Here is a 13958-nt window from a genome sequence, read left to right as displayed (position 1 = left end):
TGTGCCCCAGCCCTCTAATCATTTTTTTTTCATCCACTGGACTCTCTCCAATTTGTCCACATTCCTTCTGTAGTGGATGGACCAAAACTGGATGCAATACTCCAGGTGTGGCCTAACCAGTGCTGAATAGAGGGGAATAATCACTTCCCTCAATCTGCTGGCAATGCTCCTACTAATATAGCCCAATATGCCGTTGGCCTTCTTGGCAACAAGGGCATACTGCTGACTCATATCCAGCTTCTCGTCCACTGTAATCCCCAAGTCCTTTTCTGCAGAACTGCTGCTTAGCCAGTCAGCCTCCAGTCTGTAGCGGTGCATGGGGTTCTTCCTTCCTAAGTGCAGAACTCCGCACTTGTCCTTGTTGAACCTCATCAGATTTCTTTTGGCTCAATCCTCCAATTCGTCTAGGTCACTCTGGACCCTATCCCTACCCTCCATCGTATCTACTTCTCCCCCCAGCTTAGTGTCATCTGCGAACTTTCTGAGGATACAATCAATCAATCAATCCCGTCATCCAGATCATTAATAAAGATGTTGAACAAAACCGGCCCCAGGACCGACCCCTGTTAGTCTGCCCCTGAATTGGAAGTCCAGTGCAGCACAGGACTTTGATCTGTATTCCACTGGCTTTGCCTGTGCTGTCTCTGCATAGAGCTTAGATGTGTGGTGAAAACAGGGCACATTGCAACAACGGGATGGAGTTCAAAGTCCCTACTCACTCTGCTAGCGGCAATTCAGCTATCATAATCAACTCTCTCCTTATAGCCTCTCTCCCATGGAGGGGCAAGAACAGTTGGGCCCATCTCCTTCTACATAGGGAGGGAGACAGTGGAATAATCCTGCTTCCCCACAACCCTGCCTGAAGAGAGAGGTGGGTTCTGATGGCTCCCTTCAGAGACAAAAACATCCCCCTGGCTCCCTTTCTCTTGTCTGTGGGGATGGGGAGGGAGGAACTTCTCTGTCTCAGGGGCTGAGGAGAGGCACTTGAAGGCTGGAACCCTCCTGCTCCTCTGACAATACCATGGAAGGTACTCTTGCCTGTCTACCACTAGTGTTAGTGCACGTCTTGATGTGTGACTAACGTGTGTGGATGCTGGCATATATCTGGTATGCATGGGTGTGGGTGAAGACTGTTTATGATTGCGTAATGACATGCATACAGGTTCATGGCTTAGGGGGTATAAAGGGAATGAAGACTGATGCAGGAGTTTGTGGGGAGACTATCTGAAGAAAGGAAGAAAAATTGTGTGATGGAGAACGGGGAGGTGGTCACTTCACATTTTCTTTGAGGACCTATTAAAAAATGGTTACGCTCGTGGCCCATCAAACTGGATCATCATTTCACCACTGAAATCTCAGCTCTTCTTCCCTTTTGCTTTTCCAAAGACTGAATGCAGAGGAGTAAACCAAAGCCACAAAGTCTACCCTCCTTCCTCAGGCATGGAGAAAGTCACCTTTGCAACACTTTCAGCTTTCACTGGCAAAGAGTAGGCTGAAACTGCTCAAACCCAGGCCTCCATTATGATAAAACATTTTGTTGCTAGCCTGCTGAACTGGTTCAGCTCAATGTCTTGTCAGCTTTCTCAAGGAGTAATCTTTCCTAAACTATGGAGCTTCAACACCTTCATTTGTAGTAGATGTAAAGAAGTTTTGTGACTGGCTCCATCAGTGCTCGGTACTATCCCCAGTAATCAATGCCGGGGATGCCAAGCCTGGCAACTCCTGCTATGTCAAAGAATTGAGGCCTTCCTAGCCATTGGCAAGAGGAAACTTGTAGGTTTTTTATTTTGTATAGTTTGTTCTATGTCCAACTCTTTGTATTCTTGCAGGTATGGAGAGAAGGCAGCCCAGCATCTTTAGGAAGTGTTCAGAGTGTGGTTGGATATGTCCCTCACAGACTGATATAAATGTTCAACCTTGAGCCTGGGAAAAGAGTATGAGTATGACTGGCACAGCTATGAGACTTGCTTCCAAATGTCCTAGCAAGTTGTTAGCTCCCATCTAGCCTCTCTTGGCCTCCTCTGATGTTTCCCAGACATCTAATATAAAGTCAGCCAGCCTAGCAGACCTGGAGATTCTACATCAGTGTTGCATGTATCAGCCAGATTGGTCCCTGTTATAAATGTAAAGGGAAGGGTAAACCCCTTTAAAATCCCTCCTGGCCAGAGGAAAAATCCTCTCACCTGTAAAGGGTTAAGAAGCTAAAGGTAACCTCGCTGGCACCTGATCAAAATGACCAATGAGGAGACAAGATACTTTCAAAAGCTGGGAGGAGGGAGAAAAACAAAGGGTCTGGGTCTGTCTGTGTGATGCTTTTGCCGGGGACAGAACAGGAATGGAATCTTAGAACTTAGTAAGTAATCTATCTAGAGATGCGTTAGATTATGATTTCTTTAAATGGCTGAGAAAATAGCTGTGCTGAATAGAATGACTATTCCTATCTGTGTATCTTTTTTGTAACTTAAGGTTTTGCCTAGAGGGATTCTCTATGTTTTGAATCTAATTACCCTGTAAGGTATCTACCATTCTGATTTTACAGAGATGATTTCTTTACTTCTATTAAAAGTCTTCTTGTAAGAAAACTGAATGCTTTTTCATTGTTCTCAGATCCAAGAGTTTGGATCTGTGGTCACCTATGCAAATTGGTGAGGATTTTTACCAAACCTTCCCCAGGAAGTGGGGTGCAAGGGTTGGGAGGATTTTGGGGGGAAAGATGTTTCCAAACTACATTTTTTCAGGAACCCAGATAAAGTTTGGTGGTGGCAGTGGAAGTCCAAGGGTAAAGGGTAAAATAGTTTGTATCTTGGGGAAGTTTTAACCTAAGCTGGTAAACGTAAGCTTAGGAGGTTTTCATGCAGGTCCCCACATCTGTACCCTAGAGTTCAGAGTGGGGAACCTTGACAGTCCCAAAGCCAGACCTCAACAACCCCCTGTTGGCCATCAACAGACAATTCATCAATTTCATCTTAATGTATAACGGCTCTAGAATTTTTGATGACTGAATGCACCACTCTGGTCATCAATACCAACTCCATGTCAAGTGAAGCTTTGCTTTGCCTGCTCTGCACTAATGGAACTCCACTTTTCTACTCCTGACATAAGAAGGTCCATGACTCTGCTGAGGCAATTGAAGCCACTGATGGATCAGATCTTTGACTGAAGAACACAGCAAGAAATAATGAACAGCCTGATGTGTTCACTTAATTTGTACTGAAAAGTTTTGCACTGATGTACTGAAATTTAATCTCAGTGCCAACAATACTGTCAGCCCTTAATATTATGGGAGCATAAAATGTAATGGAATTGAGGTTTGCACCCCTATGTCTCAACTTCAACACACTTTGTGCAGTGGTGAGCTCTGATGCCATCAGCAGATCCCACAACATTTTGACACCTGAGGTGGGGAGTTCAAATGATGCCCCCATGGCCCCTTGCTTGGACCAAAACTTTGAAAGGTCTCAATTCTGCCTTCTTCCTGTTCCACTCCTCTCATGGTACTGCTCTGCTACCTACACCAATAAAGGAGAACTAACAACTTAAAATGCCTTGTTCAAAAATTTTAAGTAACACTTAACTTTCAAATGCCTGAACAGCAAATGTAACTTTTCTTGTCTGTATAGTAAACACTGGCATTTTTATCTGTTTCAATAATCAAAATGGTGCTTTCTGTGCCTTCTTGGTTGCAAACATTTGAACTGCTTCCTGAAGGTCCACAGTCTGGGCCAGCTCATGCTCTGTTGAGATGGTTGCAAGGCCGACCAGCCTCTCCTGTGTCATTGTGGAGCGTAGATGTGTTTTTATTAACTTCAGCTTGGAGAAGCTGCATTCTCCACTGGCAACTGTTACAGGAAGTGTTAGAAGTATGCACAGAGCAACAAAAGCATTTGGAAAGAGGGTGGTCATCTTATTTGTGCATATATATTCCAGAACAGCCTTTGGAGTTGATCCTGATGAAATGTATCTTGAAAGGGCTTTCAGTTCATCACCTAAATCACTCACATCAATATCACACATGTCATCATGTGTCAACACTGTCTCTAGTGCCCTGCATTGCTGGTGTAGGTCTTCTTCAGGTATAGTGAGGAGTTTTGGAATATCATACAACATCCCAAATATACTGGTGTGTTCCTTTAGCTGCATGAAACGTTCTTCAACTGACTGTATTGCACAATCTAGCACCTGGTTAAAGAATTCAACTTTGAATTGTTGTTTGGGGTCTCGTATGGGATTATCCCATGCCTCGTAATCAAAATGTCTTCTTTGGTGACTCTTGTATTCTTGAATGGGTGGGAAAATAGCTTCAGTGTGAAGTTCCTCTGCCAACTTCTGTGCACTCTTCAGAACGATTTGAAATCCCTCATCTGACCAGTAAGACTGTAGGTATGACTTTGCTTTGTCCAGTTATTCCATTGCTCCAGATATATCAAGGTCAACGCCTTGGAGTCTCTTGCTTACAACATTTATTTCAAACAGTATGTCATGCCACAACACTAAGCCACACAGAAATTTGAAGTTATCTATGTTTCTGGTGATTCCATTTCCGTCTGCCACTGTTCTCTCATAAACAGTTCCTGTCATAGCATTATCCTCCATAATGGCAACTATGGCATCATCTATCTTCCCAATTTGGTGTTCGGTAGGCTTTATCACCTCCACTGAACTTTCCCATCATGTGGGACTCAGTGGTTTCAGTGTCAGAGAGGATGTTCCCAGATGTTGCTTCAAAATTTGCCATCAATGAGCTAATGCAGAGAAAAATACATACATGCTTTGAATTACATTAAAAAATTCAGCAGCCTCACTAGAAGCTGATGCTGCATCACTGACCACCAAGCTCACTGAATGAGAACTGCATGGGACAAAAAAAGCTCAAGGGTTTAACTCTCAGATCTGTGTCTGCACTCCTCTGTTCTTTCCTCTCATGTTGGCACCATTATCGTAGCCCTGACCTCTCATGTCAGCTCTCACAATTCCCATAACTTCCAGCTTTTTAAGAAGCACATTTGTCATACCAGCTCCTGTAGTATCATCAATGTCAATAAATTCTAGAAAATGCTCTCTGACAGTCACCATTGCAGGGACATTTTCACTAGGTTCTGTTGTTGTTACAAAACGCACGATTAAAATCATTTATTCCGTATGGCTTATGTCAGGTGTACAGTTCAGAATAACAGAGTAATATTTTGCTGACTTCACATCTGCCACAATCTTCTGTTTGACTTTTGTTGCCAGTAACTGTATGATCTCATTTTGAATTGTTTTTCCAAGGTAGTGGTGTGTGTACATTTCTTGAGTGGTGACTCTTCTTAGATGCTCCTGGAGTACAGCATCAAACTCAGCCATCAGCTCCACAATTTTAAGGAAGCTTCCACTGTTTGGCACATACGGCTGATCTGAAGTGCCACGCAGTGCTAGGATTTGGGTAGCAAGCATTCTCACAATGGCAATGAGCCTTTTCAGAACATTTCACCAGTAAAGAGACACTGATGCAATCTTCTCTTGATTCTGATCATCTATGGTGGCCTTTAACCTTAGTCTCATCTCAAGTTCGTTCCACCTATGGAATGCTCTCTGGTGATTTGCTGCCTTCTCATGGCATGCCACATTTCTAGCCAGATTTTTCCAGTCCTTTATTCCTGTAGAACCCAATATGGCTGAAACATTAGACTGAACGAGTTTGCAACAAAATCAGTATGCAGCATTCTGAGTTTTTAAGTACAGAAGCCATGGCCTCTCCACTTTGTCATCACTGGGGATTTCACACCAGTAATTTATTGGATGGAAGCTTCTATTTTCATTGTCTTTGGGGAACATGAAGTTTTTCACTTGCTGTGACCCATGCAGTACAAGAAAGTCCCTCAGGCTACTGCTCAAGTGGGTCCACAGTCCTGGATCATCTAGACTTAAGGAACTAAACTCAGCAGCAGCTGTTTCTTTTGCCGCCACCACACTCTTCTCTGATCTACACTTTTCTTCAGGAATGTGCATGGTTACATCCATTTGAGATAGAGATATGGATGCTATGATATGGAATATCATATGGAAGATATGGAAGTCCCGGACGACTGGAAAAAGGCTAATGTAGTGCCCATCTTTAAAAAAGGAAAGGAGGAGGATCCTGGGAACTACAGACCAGTCAGCCTCACCTCAGTCCCTGGAAAAATCATGGAGCAGGTCCTCAAGGAATCAATTCTGAAGCACTTAGAGGAGAGGAAAGTGATCAGGAACAGTCAGCATGGATTCACCAAGGGAAAGTCATGCCTGACTAATCTAATTGCCTTCTATGACGAGATAACTGGCTCTGTGGATGAAGGGAAAGCAGTGGAAGTGTTGTTCCTTGACTTTAGCAAAGCTTTTGACACTGTCTCCCACAGTATTCTTGCCAGCAAGTTAAAGTATGGGCTGGATGAATGGACTATAAGGTGGATAGAAAGCTGGGTAGATTGTCGGGCTCAACGGGTAGTGATCAATGGCTCCATGTCTAGTTGGCAGCCGGTATCAAGTGGAGTGCCCCAAGGGGCGGTCCTCAGGCCGGTTTTGTTCAATATCTTCATTAATGATCTGGAGGATGTTGTGGATTGCACCCTCAGCAGGTTTGCGGATGACACTAAACTGGGAGGAGAGGTAGATACGCTGGAGGGTAGGGATAGGATACAGAGGGACCTAGACAAACTGGAGGATTGGGCCAAAAGAAATCTGATGAGGTTCAACAAGGACAAGTGCAGAGTCCTGCACTTAGGACAGAAGAGTCCAATGCACCGCTACAGACTAGGGACCGAATGGCTAGGCAGCAGTTCTGCAGAAAAGGACCTAGGTGTTACAGTGGACGAGAAGCTGGATATGAGTCAACAGTGAGCCCTTGTTGCCAAGAAGACCAATGGCATTTTGGGCTGTATAAGTAGGGGCATTGCCAGCAGATCGAGGGACGTGATCGTTCCCCTCTATTCGACACTGGTGAGGCTTCATCTGGAGTACTGTGTCCAGTTTTGGGCCCCACACTACAAGAAGGATGTGGAAAAATTGGAAAGAGTCCAGCGGAGGGCAACAAAAATGATTAGGGGACTGGAACACATGACTTATGAGGAGAGTCTGAGGGAACTAGGGATGTTTAGTCTACGGAAGAGAAGAATGAGGTGGGATTTGATAGCTGATTTCAACTACCTGAAAGGGGGTTCCAAAGAGGATGGCTCTAGACTGTTCTCAGTGGTAGCTGATGACAGAACAAGGGAGTAATGGTCTCAAGTTGCAGTGGGGGAGGTTTAGGTTGGATATTAGGAAAAACTTTTTCACTAGGAGGGTGGTGAAACACTGGAATGCGTTACCTAGGGAGGTGGTGGAATCTCCTTCCTTAGAAGTTTTTAAGGTCAGGCTTGACAAAGCCCTGGCTGGGATGATTTAATTGGGGATCGGTCCTGCTTTGAGCAGGGGGTTGGACTAGATGACCTCCTGAGGTCCCTTCCAACCCTGATATTCTATGATTCTATGATTCTATGCTGCAGTAGCTGCCAGGTCACCTGCACTCTAATTGGAAGATCAGGCATCTCCTCACCACTCACATCCTCACTGGGGCCGGAAGGCTCAACGTGAACATTTGTGCCTGTATATCTCAGGAGAGCTCCTTCCTGCTTAGATAGAAAAGCTTCCTTTGCTTTCTTTCTTTTTCTGAATGCTGCCCCAGAGGCGCGTTTTCCTCTTTCACTCATGAGTGCTGTTCTGTGTCAGCTATAGGGGCTCTCAACACACAACTGAAGGGGACAAATACGCAGGCTGGTAGAAGGGCCTGAGTAAGGGAAGATATCAGCTTCTTAAGGGCCTAACTGGTTCCTACTACTTCAGTTGACTGCCTGTTCGCCTCAAGTGGATTCAGAGAAGCAGCAGGAAAGAAAGAAGCTCCCTGAGATGCTGGTGTTAATCAGTCCAGGTTCCTGGGGGTGCTAGAGAGGTACATAAGAGGCTCCTCCTCCTCTCTCTCCCTGCAGCTCCTGCTGCTTTCTGTTATTCCCTCTCACCTTTTCTCCTGCCTGCCTGTTATGTCTCTTGTGCCCTCCTTCCTCCAGCACAGCACTCCACCATCTCTGTGCATCTAGAGCAGAGAGAATACATATGCACCAGCAGCAGACAGAATTTTTTACACTCTGGGTCCTAGTGGTGCCCCCCACACAGTCTGGCATCTCAGTTCGCCTGATGGTAAGGCCAGCCCTGGCAGATCCTGTACAATTGGCCTCAGAGAAGCAGGTGTCTATGAATGCTTCAGATACCTTCACATATTTGTCCAGTGATCTTGTAAACTGTGAACTCTTCCCTTGAGCTCAGTTAATACGTGCCTAGGTTGCATATAGGAACATAATGATGAGTAGTGATTAGTATCTTGGGAGAATTCATAATTATTTATATTGTAATTGTATTGTTTGATGGGCTCATATAAAAACAAACTACCTCATTCAGACTGAAGAAACTTTTTATCATAAAATGTATGAGTCATATTTATTTGTCACTTGTACATATAACTCAGATGAACTACATGTGTATCAAGTATGATTTGCATATGTTTAACACATATTATTATCCAGTAAGCTACATATGAAATGTGTGTGATCCACAGTAAGGTCATCGGATCTGCAAACTCCATGTATATAAATATGTGATTAAAGTAACCCAAACCATACCTTTCATATATAAAAATATGAACATCAGCCTGTGAATCTTTTGTGAAACACATGGAAAAATGCAGCTATTAATCTGCATGATAAGGGATTTTTGAAAAATTTCAGATAGCTGTTAAAATGTAATATGCTAGTTTTGATTATTAGACAGAAACAATGGCTGAAGAACACACAGAGGACAACAGGTGGGGGATGTTGTAAGCTACGATTGTACTCTCTCAATCTCAGGCTGACTGTGGCGTGGATTGTCCTCTGCAATAGTTTACAGCAGCTTGAGTGGTGTTCTAATTTATACTGATTGCCAAGAGTTATTTTAACAGTTGGGGACTACTGGAACAAAGCACCTCCCTTCCCTAGGCCGTGTTCCCTATCACAGCCACAGGTCGGGGGAGTGGTGTAGGAGCAGGTCTACTGGCTCTGCTTCACCAGAGAATCCCTCTGCTCTGGTCTGATTCTCCCACAGCTAACTGCAGCAGCTGTAATGTTGCTTTGTAAGGATGAATAGCACAAAGCAATCCAAATGTGGGGGGAAATCTGGGCCAATATATCATATAATGAGGAAACATGTATCTCCTATACCACCAGTCATTAATGTAATGATGAAGATTTAGTAGTCTTGTAAACACGGTGGGTCAGATTCATGGTATGCTGTGGCTGCTTTTGATGATTCAGCAATGCCAGACAGGTGTAAACCAGACTTTTAGTCAGTTAAACTAAAGATACAGCTACTTTGTATCACCCAAGCAGCATAAGCAGCCAGAACATATGAGGGAATGTGGCCCAGTATAGTCTGGCATTGTGTTTTCTGGATCCAGTGTGGTATTCCATGCATATTACTGACTTAGGTCTATTTGCCCACAATTAAAACTTAACATTTCTAAATGATCCTCAAAATATTGATGTGCAGTAGGTATCATTATACACATTTTACAGAAAGATAAAATGAAGTACAAAGATTTTGCTACTAAGAAAGAAAGTAGAGAAGATGTACATATGGTGAAAGCAGGGGGAAAAATGATGCCCAAATGTAAATTTTTAAAAACACATGAACTCTGGGACTCCATGTCTTTGTTCCAAAAATTGTGGGTCCCAAAATATGTGGGCCAAAATTTTCAAATTCGGGTTCTTTGGATTAGGTGCCTATATTTTCATTTGGGCACTTAAATAAATGTCCTGGTTTTCTGAGATGCTGGATATCCAGAGCTCCCATTAAAGTCAATGGGAAATGTCGGGGATTTTAAGTGCTTACATAGGGATATAGGTGTCCAGTTTTAAGCATGCCAGTTTGAAAATTTTGGCTGTGGATTTTGCAATGAATTATTGTGTTCCTCCTGTGCAGCAGGAGGTTTTGACCCAGGAAAGCATCTCTAATCAGGAAGGGCACATAAGCATTTGTTTAAATATGTGCTTAAGTCTCATTGATTTCAACAGAACTTAAGCAAATGCTTAAGTGCTTTCCTGAATAGAGGTGGATTTAAGAACAGGTTTAGAGGCTTTCCAAAATCAGGGCCTAATATAAGAATCTAATTTTTTAAAAGCAGTATACTAAATAGGTCCACTATATAACCCATCACATCCTTAAAAACAACAATAAAAGCAGCTGAACATCATCCTACATGCAAGAAAATTAAACTGAGAATAGAATCCAGGATTCTTGACTGAGTTCTGCACTCTAACTAGTAAATCACAAAAATACATATTGTTAATCCATTTTAATTTTCAATGTATCCTATTTCTATTTCCAGGTTTGATATCCAATTTGCAGTTCCACATAGCACAAAGTTTGCATTGCAAATGCCACATAATGAACAGAACATCTGGGCTCCTTGAAATATGGAGTCACCCGATAATTGCCAAGTAGTTATTAATCTACTCTTTTTTCTATTTACTTGCAAGAACTACAGTAAATAACAAAACTATGCCCCCCGATTTTCATTGGTAGGTGGTACCAATTAAAAAATAAAAATAAAATTTGACACTTAAATTACTGTAGGCCTCTGTGATGGGGTGTCTGCCCCACACAAGATTGGAAGGGGTTAAGATGGCCTGGGAGGCCAATTAACTCCACAGGCTACACCTGGAGGGGGAGCCAGGGAGCAGGAACATGATTGCAAGCAGGCTCAGCTGTAGGGTTGCCAATTTTCTAATCGCACAAAACCGAATGCCCTTGCTCGCCCCTGCCCCGCCCCTTCCCTGAGGCCCTGTCCCTGCCCTGTCCCTTCTCCAAAGCCCTGCCCCCCCCTCACTTCATTCCCCGCTCCCTTCATCACTTGCTCTCCACCACCCTCACTCACTTTCACCGGGCTGGGGCAGGGGGTTGGGGTGAAGGAGAGAGTGAGTGCTCTGGCTGGAGGTGTGGGTTCCAGGGTGGGGCCAGAAATTAGGCGTTCAGGGTATGGGGGGAGAGGATTGGGGTGTGGGAGGGGGCAAGGGCTCTGGCTGGGGGTGAAATTTCTGTTTTTTGTGTTTTTTCTTAATTAGAGAATTACATTAAAAAAAAGATTAAGGTTGCAAAGTCAATCACTCAAAAGTTAGTGAGGGCTGAGAGAGTAAAGCCCAGAACTGCTGGGTTCAGTGTCCCTGGACTGGGACCCAGAGTACTGGGCAGGCCAGAGTTCCCCTACCAGCCACTGGGGAAGAGGCACCATCCGGGCAGTGCCAGAGAAGATGGCCTGAGATGTTTTGCGTGGAAGGACTTTGAGTAAATCTCTATGTGAGAGGCTGTCCTGGGAAGCTCTCATTGCTAGTGGCGCCTCCCCCTGGCTGTCCTGGGGATTAGCTCTGCCAGGCATCACATCCCTATTTGATGGTGTCTTCACACATCCTATCTCACTCTGCGGCCCCTCTCACTCCAGGAACTGCAGCCTCCTCTTCGTGGCACTCTTCCAGCCAGGTCACTACATAGTTTTCTGTTCTGAGTCATCAGTAGGGTTCAGACCTTTAGATCCACAGCACAGACTTTTACCACTTGAGCTAACATAGTAACTGGTAGCAGCACTAGAGTGTTATCCTCCATGTGGATTAGGCACATACTTTGCCAGTGCTTTCACAGCGCAGTAATGCCAGTGATTTGCTCAAAGCAGAATAATGTAGAAACTCAGGACTCCTAGGTTCAATACCTGGTTCTGTAGGGAAGCGTGCTGTAGTGGTCACAGAACAGACCCTTATGTCCCTGGCCTGTCTGTGTTCCCCTCTGCTCCACCTTGGCTCCTGTCCCACATGCCTTTTGCTACTTCTCACCCTCTGGCTTCTGCAACACCCCTCTCTCCTTATCTTCCTCCCAATTTCTCACCCCTCTGCATTCCTCCTTCTCCTTACTGTCTTATAATGTAAATGGTCAGGCAACCTAAACTATAGGAGAGGCTACCAGCTCCATCTTTTAAAACAAACACACACTAATTAAGACAGCATACAATGGCCATGTAAAAGGTAGAAGGGGAATTCAAAAATGCTCAGAAGGAATTTATAGGATATAAGGCTGGTACTGAAACCAAATGCACAGGCAAGTAGGAATATTTTTAAACAATAAATATTTTAAAAAATGAGCATCTTCACCCAAAGAGCACAGTATAGTTCAGATCTGACCAGTAATGCCCTTTTTATTCATGTCCTAAACCACTCTTGAAGGCAGACTGCTGAATTCTATGGTTTAATGATAAGGAAAAACATCCTCTAGACTGAGATCAAGATGAATCAAGTCAACTCATTTAACTTGAGATTTGATTTGATTTCATCCTATAGTTTTGAAGGTGTAAGTTCACAAAGACTAGCAGGTATTCCTTCCTATTTGGGTGAACCTTAAGTTTAATGTTTCACTTCATATCTAAAAGTAAGAATACGTAAGACTGTACATATCAATTTGGAAAAAAAAAAAGATTGACACCTCTGTGATTAACAAAAATCCCTTCCTCACTGCCCAAGGCACACAAACATATCCCCAATTTAACCCATGATGCACTGGGACATAAGAATTTAAAATGCTGTCTTGTCAATATTTATAACCTACTTTTTTTACTTCAATAAAAGAAAAGTCAGAAGACTTTATTGAATATATGGAGATGAATGCCATACCTTTCCTCAACTAAAACCTCCTTCAGCTGCTGGTGCGGCTTTGTGCCTTCCATTTCTCGGATGCTTACTGCATAGATCTTTGTTGTATAGTCAATAGCCTTTTCTCTTGCAACATCACTGTCATAACCTTAAATAATGTGAAAGATAAAATGACACCTGTGTAGTTTGTTTTCAGTTTTGTATTGGAGAAATAAGAAATAGAAAGATTTGCAACAACAGAAGCAGTCTAAGGTCCTGATCCTACAAAGACTTACACATAGTTAACTTTAAGCACATACTTAACTTTAAGCACGAGGAGTCCCATTGAACTCAATGGGATTCCTCATATGCTTAAAGTTAAGAATGTATGTGAGTCTTTGTGAGATCAGGACTAAATTTAATATGTATTTTTCATATTCTGCTTTTACCTCCATCCTCTTCTGCATCTGTATCTGACTCCTCACTGTCAACCAGTTTACTCTCTTGGATGCCCACAAACTCCCTAGTCCAGATCATCAAAGCAGTATCTGCACCACCTACAGTCAGTAGCACAGAATCATTATGTAACCATCGAACGTTGGTTACATGGGCACTATGACCCACATACTTCTTGAACTTAGCACGTTGCCCCTGCAATAAAAAGAATACACGTTATCACTTAAACTATTCATTTTTCACATTTTCCTACAGAAATCTTCCCCACTACCATTTCCAGCATGGCTTCTAATCTGATGAGTAAATACTATTTATTACCTTTACAGGATATGAAAAAAGCTTCACAAAACCAAAGTCATCTCCTGTAGCTAACAGTGAACCATCTTTTGTAAGAGTAGCTGCATTTACAACAGTGACATCACTATGCATGGGCCAGATTCCTTCACAAGTAGGACCAAGAACACATGTCCAGGTATCCCATTCAATCTTCTCTATCTGGAAACAAAAATTCCCAAAACAAAGTATCTTGACAAATGTCTAATACACTGCTTTAGTTGTTACAATTTTCTCTTGAACTGTGATACTAACAAACAGATCAACTTGCATATGGGCTTGGCCAAAATTATTTTTTCTTTTTGTTAGCTTACAGAGTGTTTATTTCCAGTTGATTAATGCTAAATATCATTTATGTCCTTTATTAAAACTGCTATACTACAAGGTAGAGTTCCTGGAATTTTACTTTTTTGCTATACATTTTTTATTCTCCAGGGAGAGATCATTGGTCATTATCATTTGGATTTAAACTGTTTA

The 13958-nt window shown here is 43.0% G+C and overlaps 1 protein-coding gene across 2 annotated transcripts in view; it reads right to left on the bottom strand.

Moving 5' to 3' along the window:
* Positions 1-13958, bottom strand: part of EML6 (EMAP like 6) — a 329709-nt gene that overhangs the window by 61958 nt on the left and 253793 nt on the right. For both annotated transcript variants that reach the window (XM_043543860.1, XM_037895940.2), the window contains exons 26-28: positions 13467-13643; positions 13142-13343; positions 12735-12861 (exon numbers count right to left, since the gene is read on the bottom strand). In XM_043543860.1, the coding sequence (XP_043399795.1) occupies positions 12735-12861; positions 13142-13343; positions 13467-13643 (506 nt within the window). The remainder of the gene's footprint in view (positions 1-12734; positions 12862-13141; positions 13344-13466; positions 13644-13958) is intronic.

This window comes from Chelonia mydas, chromosome 3, assembly GCF_015237465.2.
Source record: "Chelonia mydas isolate rCheMyd1 chromosome 3, rCheMyd1.pri.v2, whole genome shotgun sequence".
NCBI classification, from domain to species: domain Eukaryota; kingdom Metazoa; phylum Chordata; order Testudines; family Cheloniidae; genus Chelonia; species Chelonia mydas.
The sequence above is the reverse complement of the archived record's forward strand: the minus strand, read 5'-3'. Positions and strand labels throughout refer to the sequence as shown.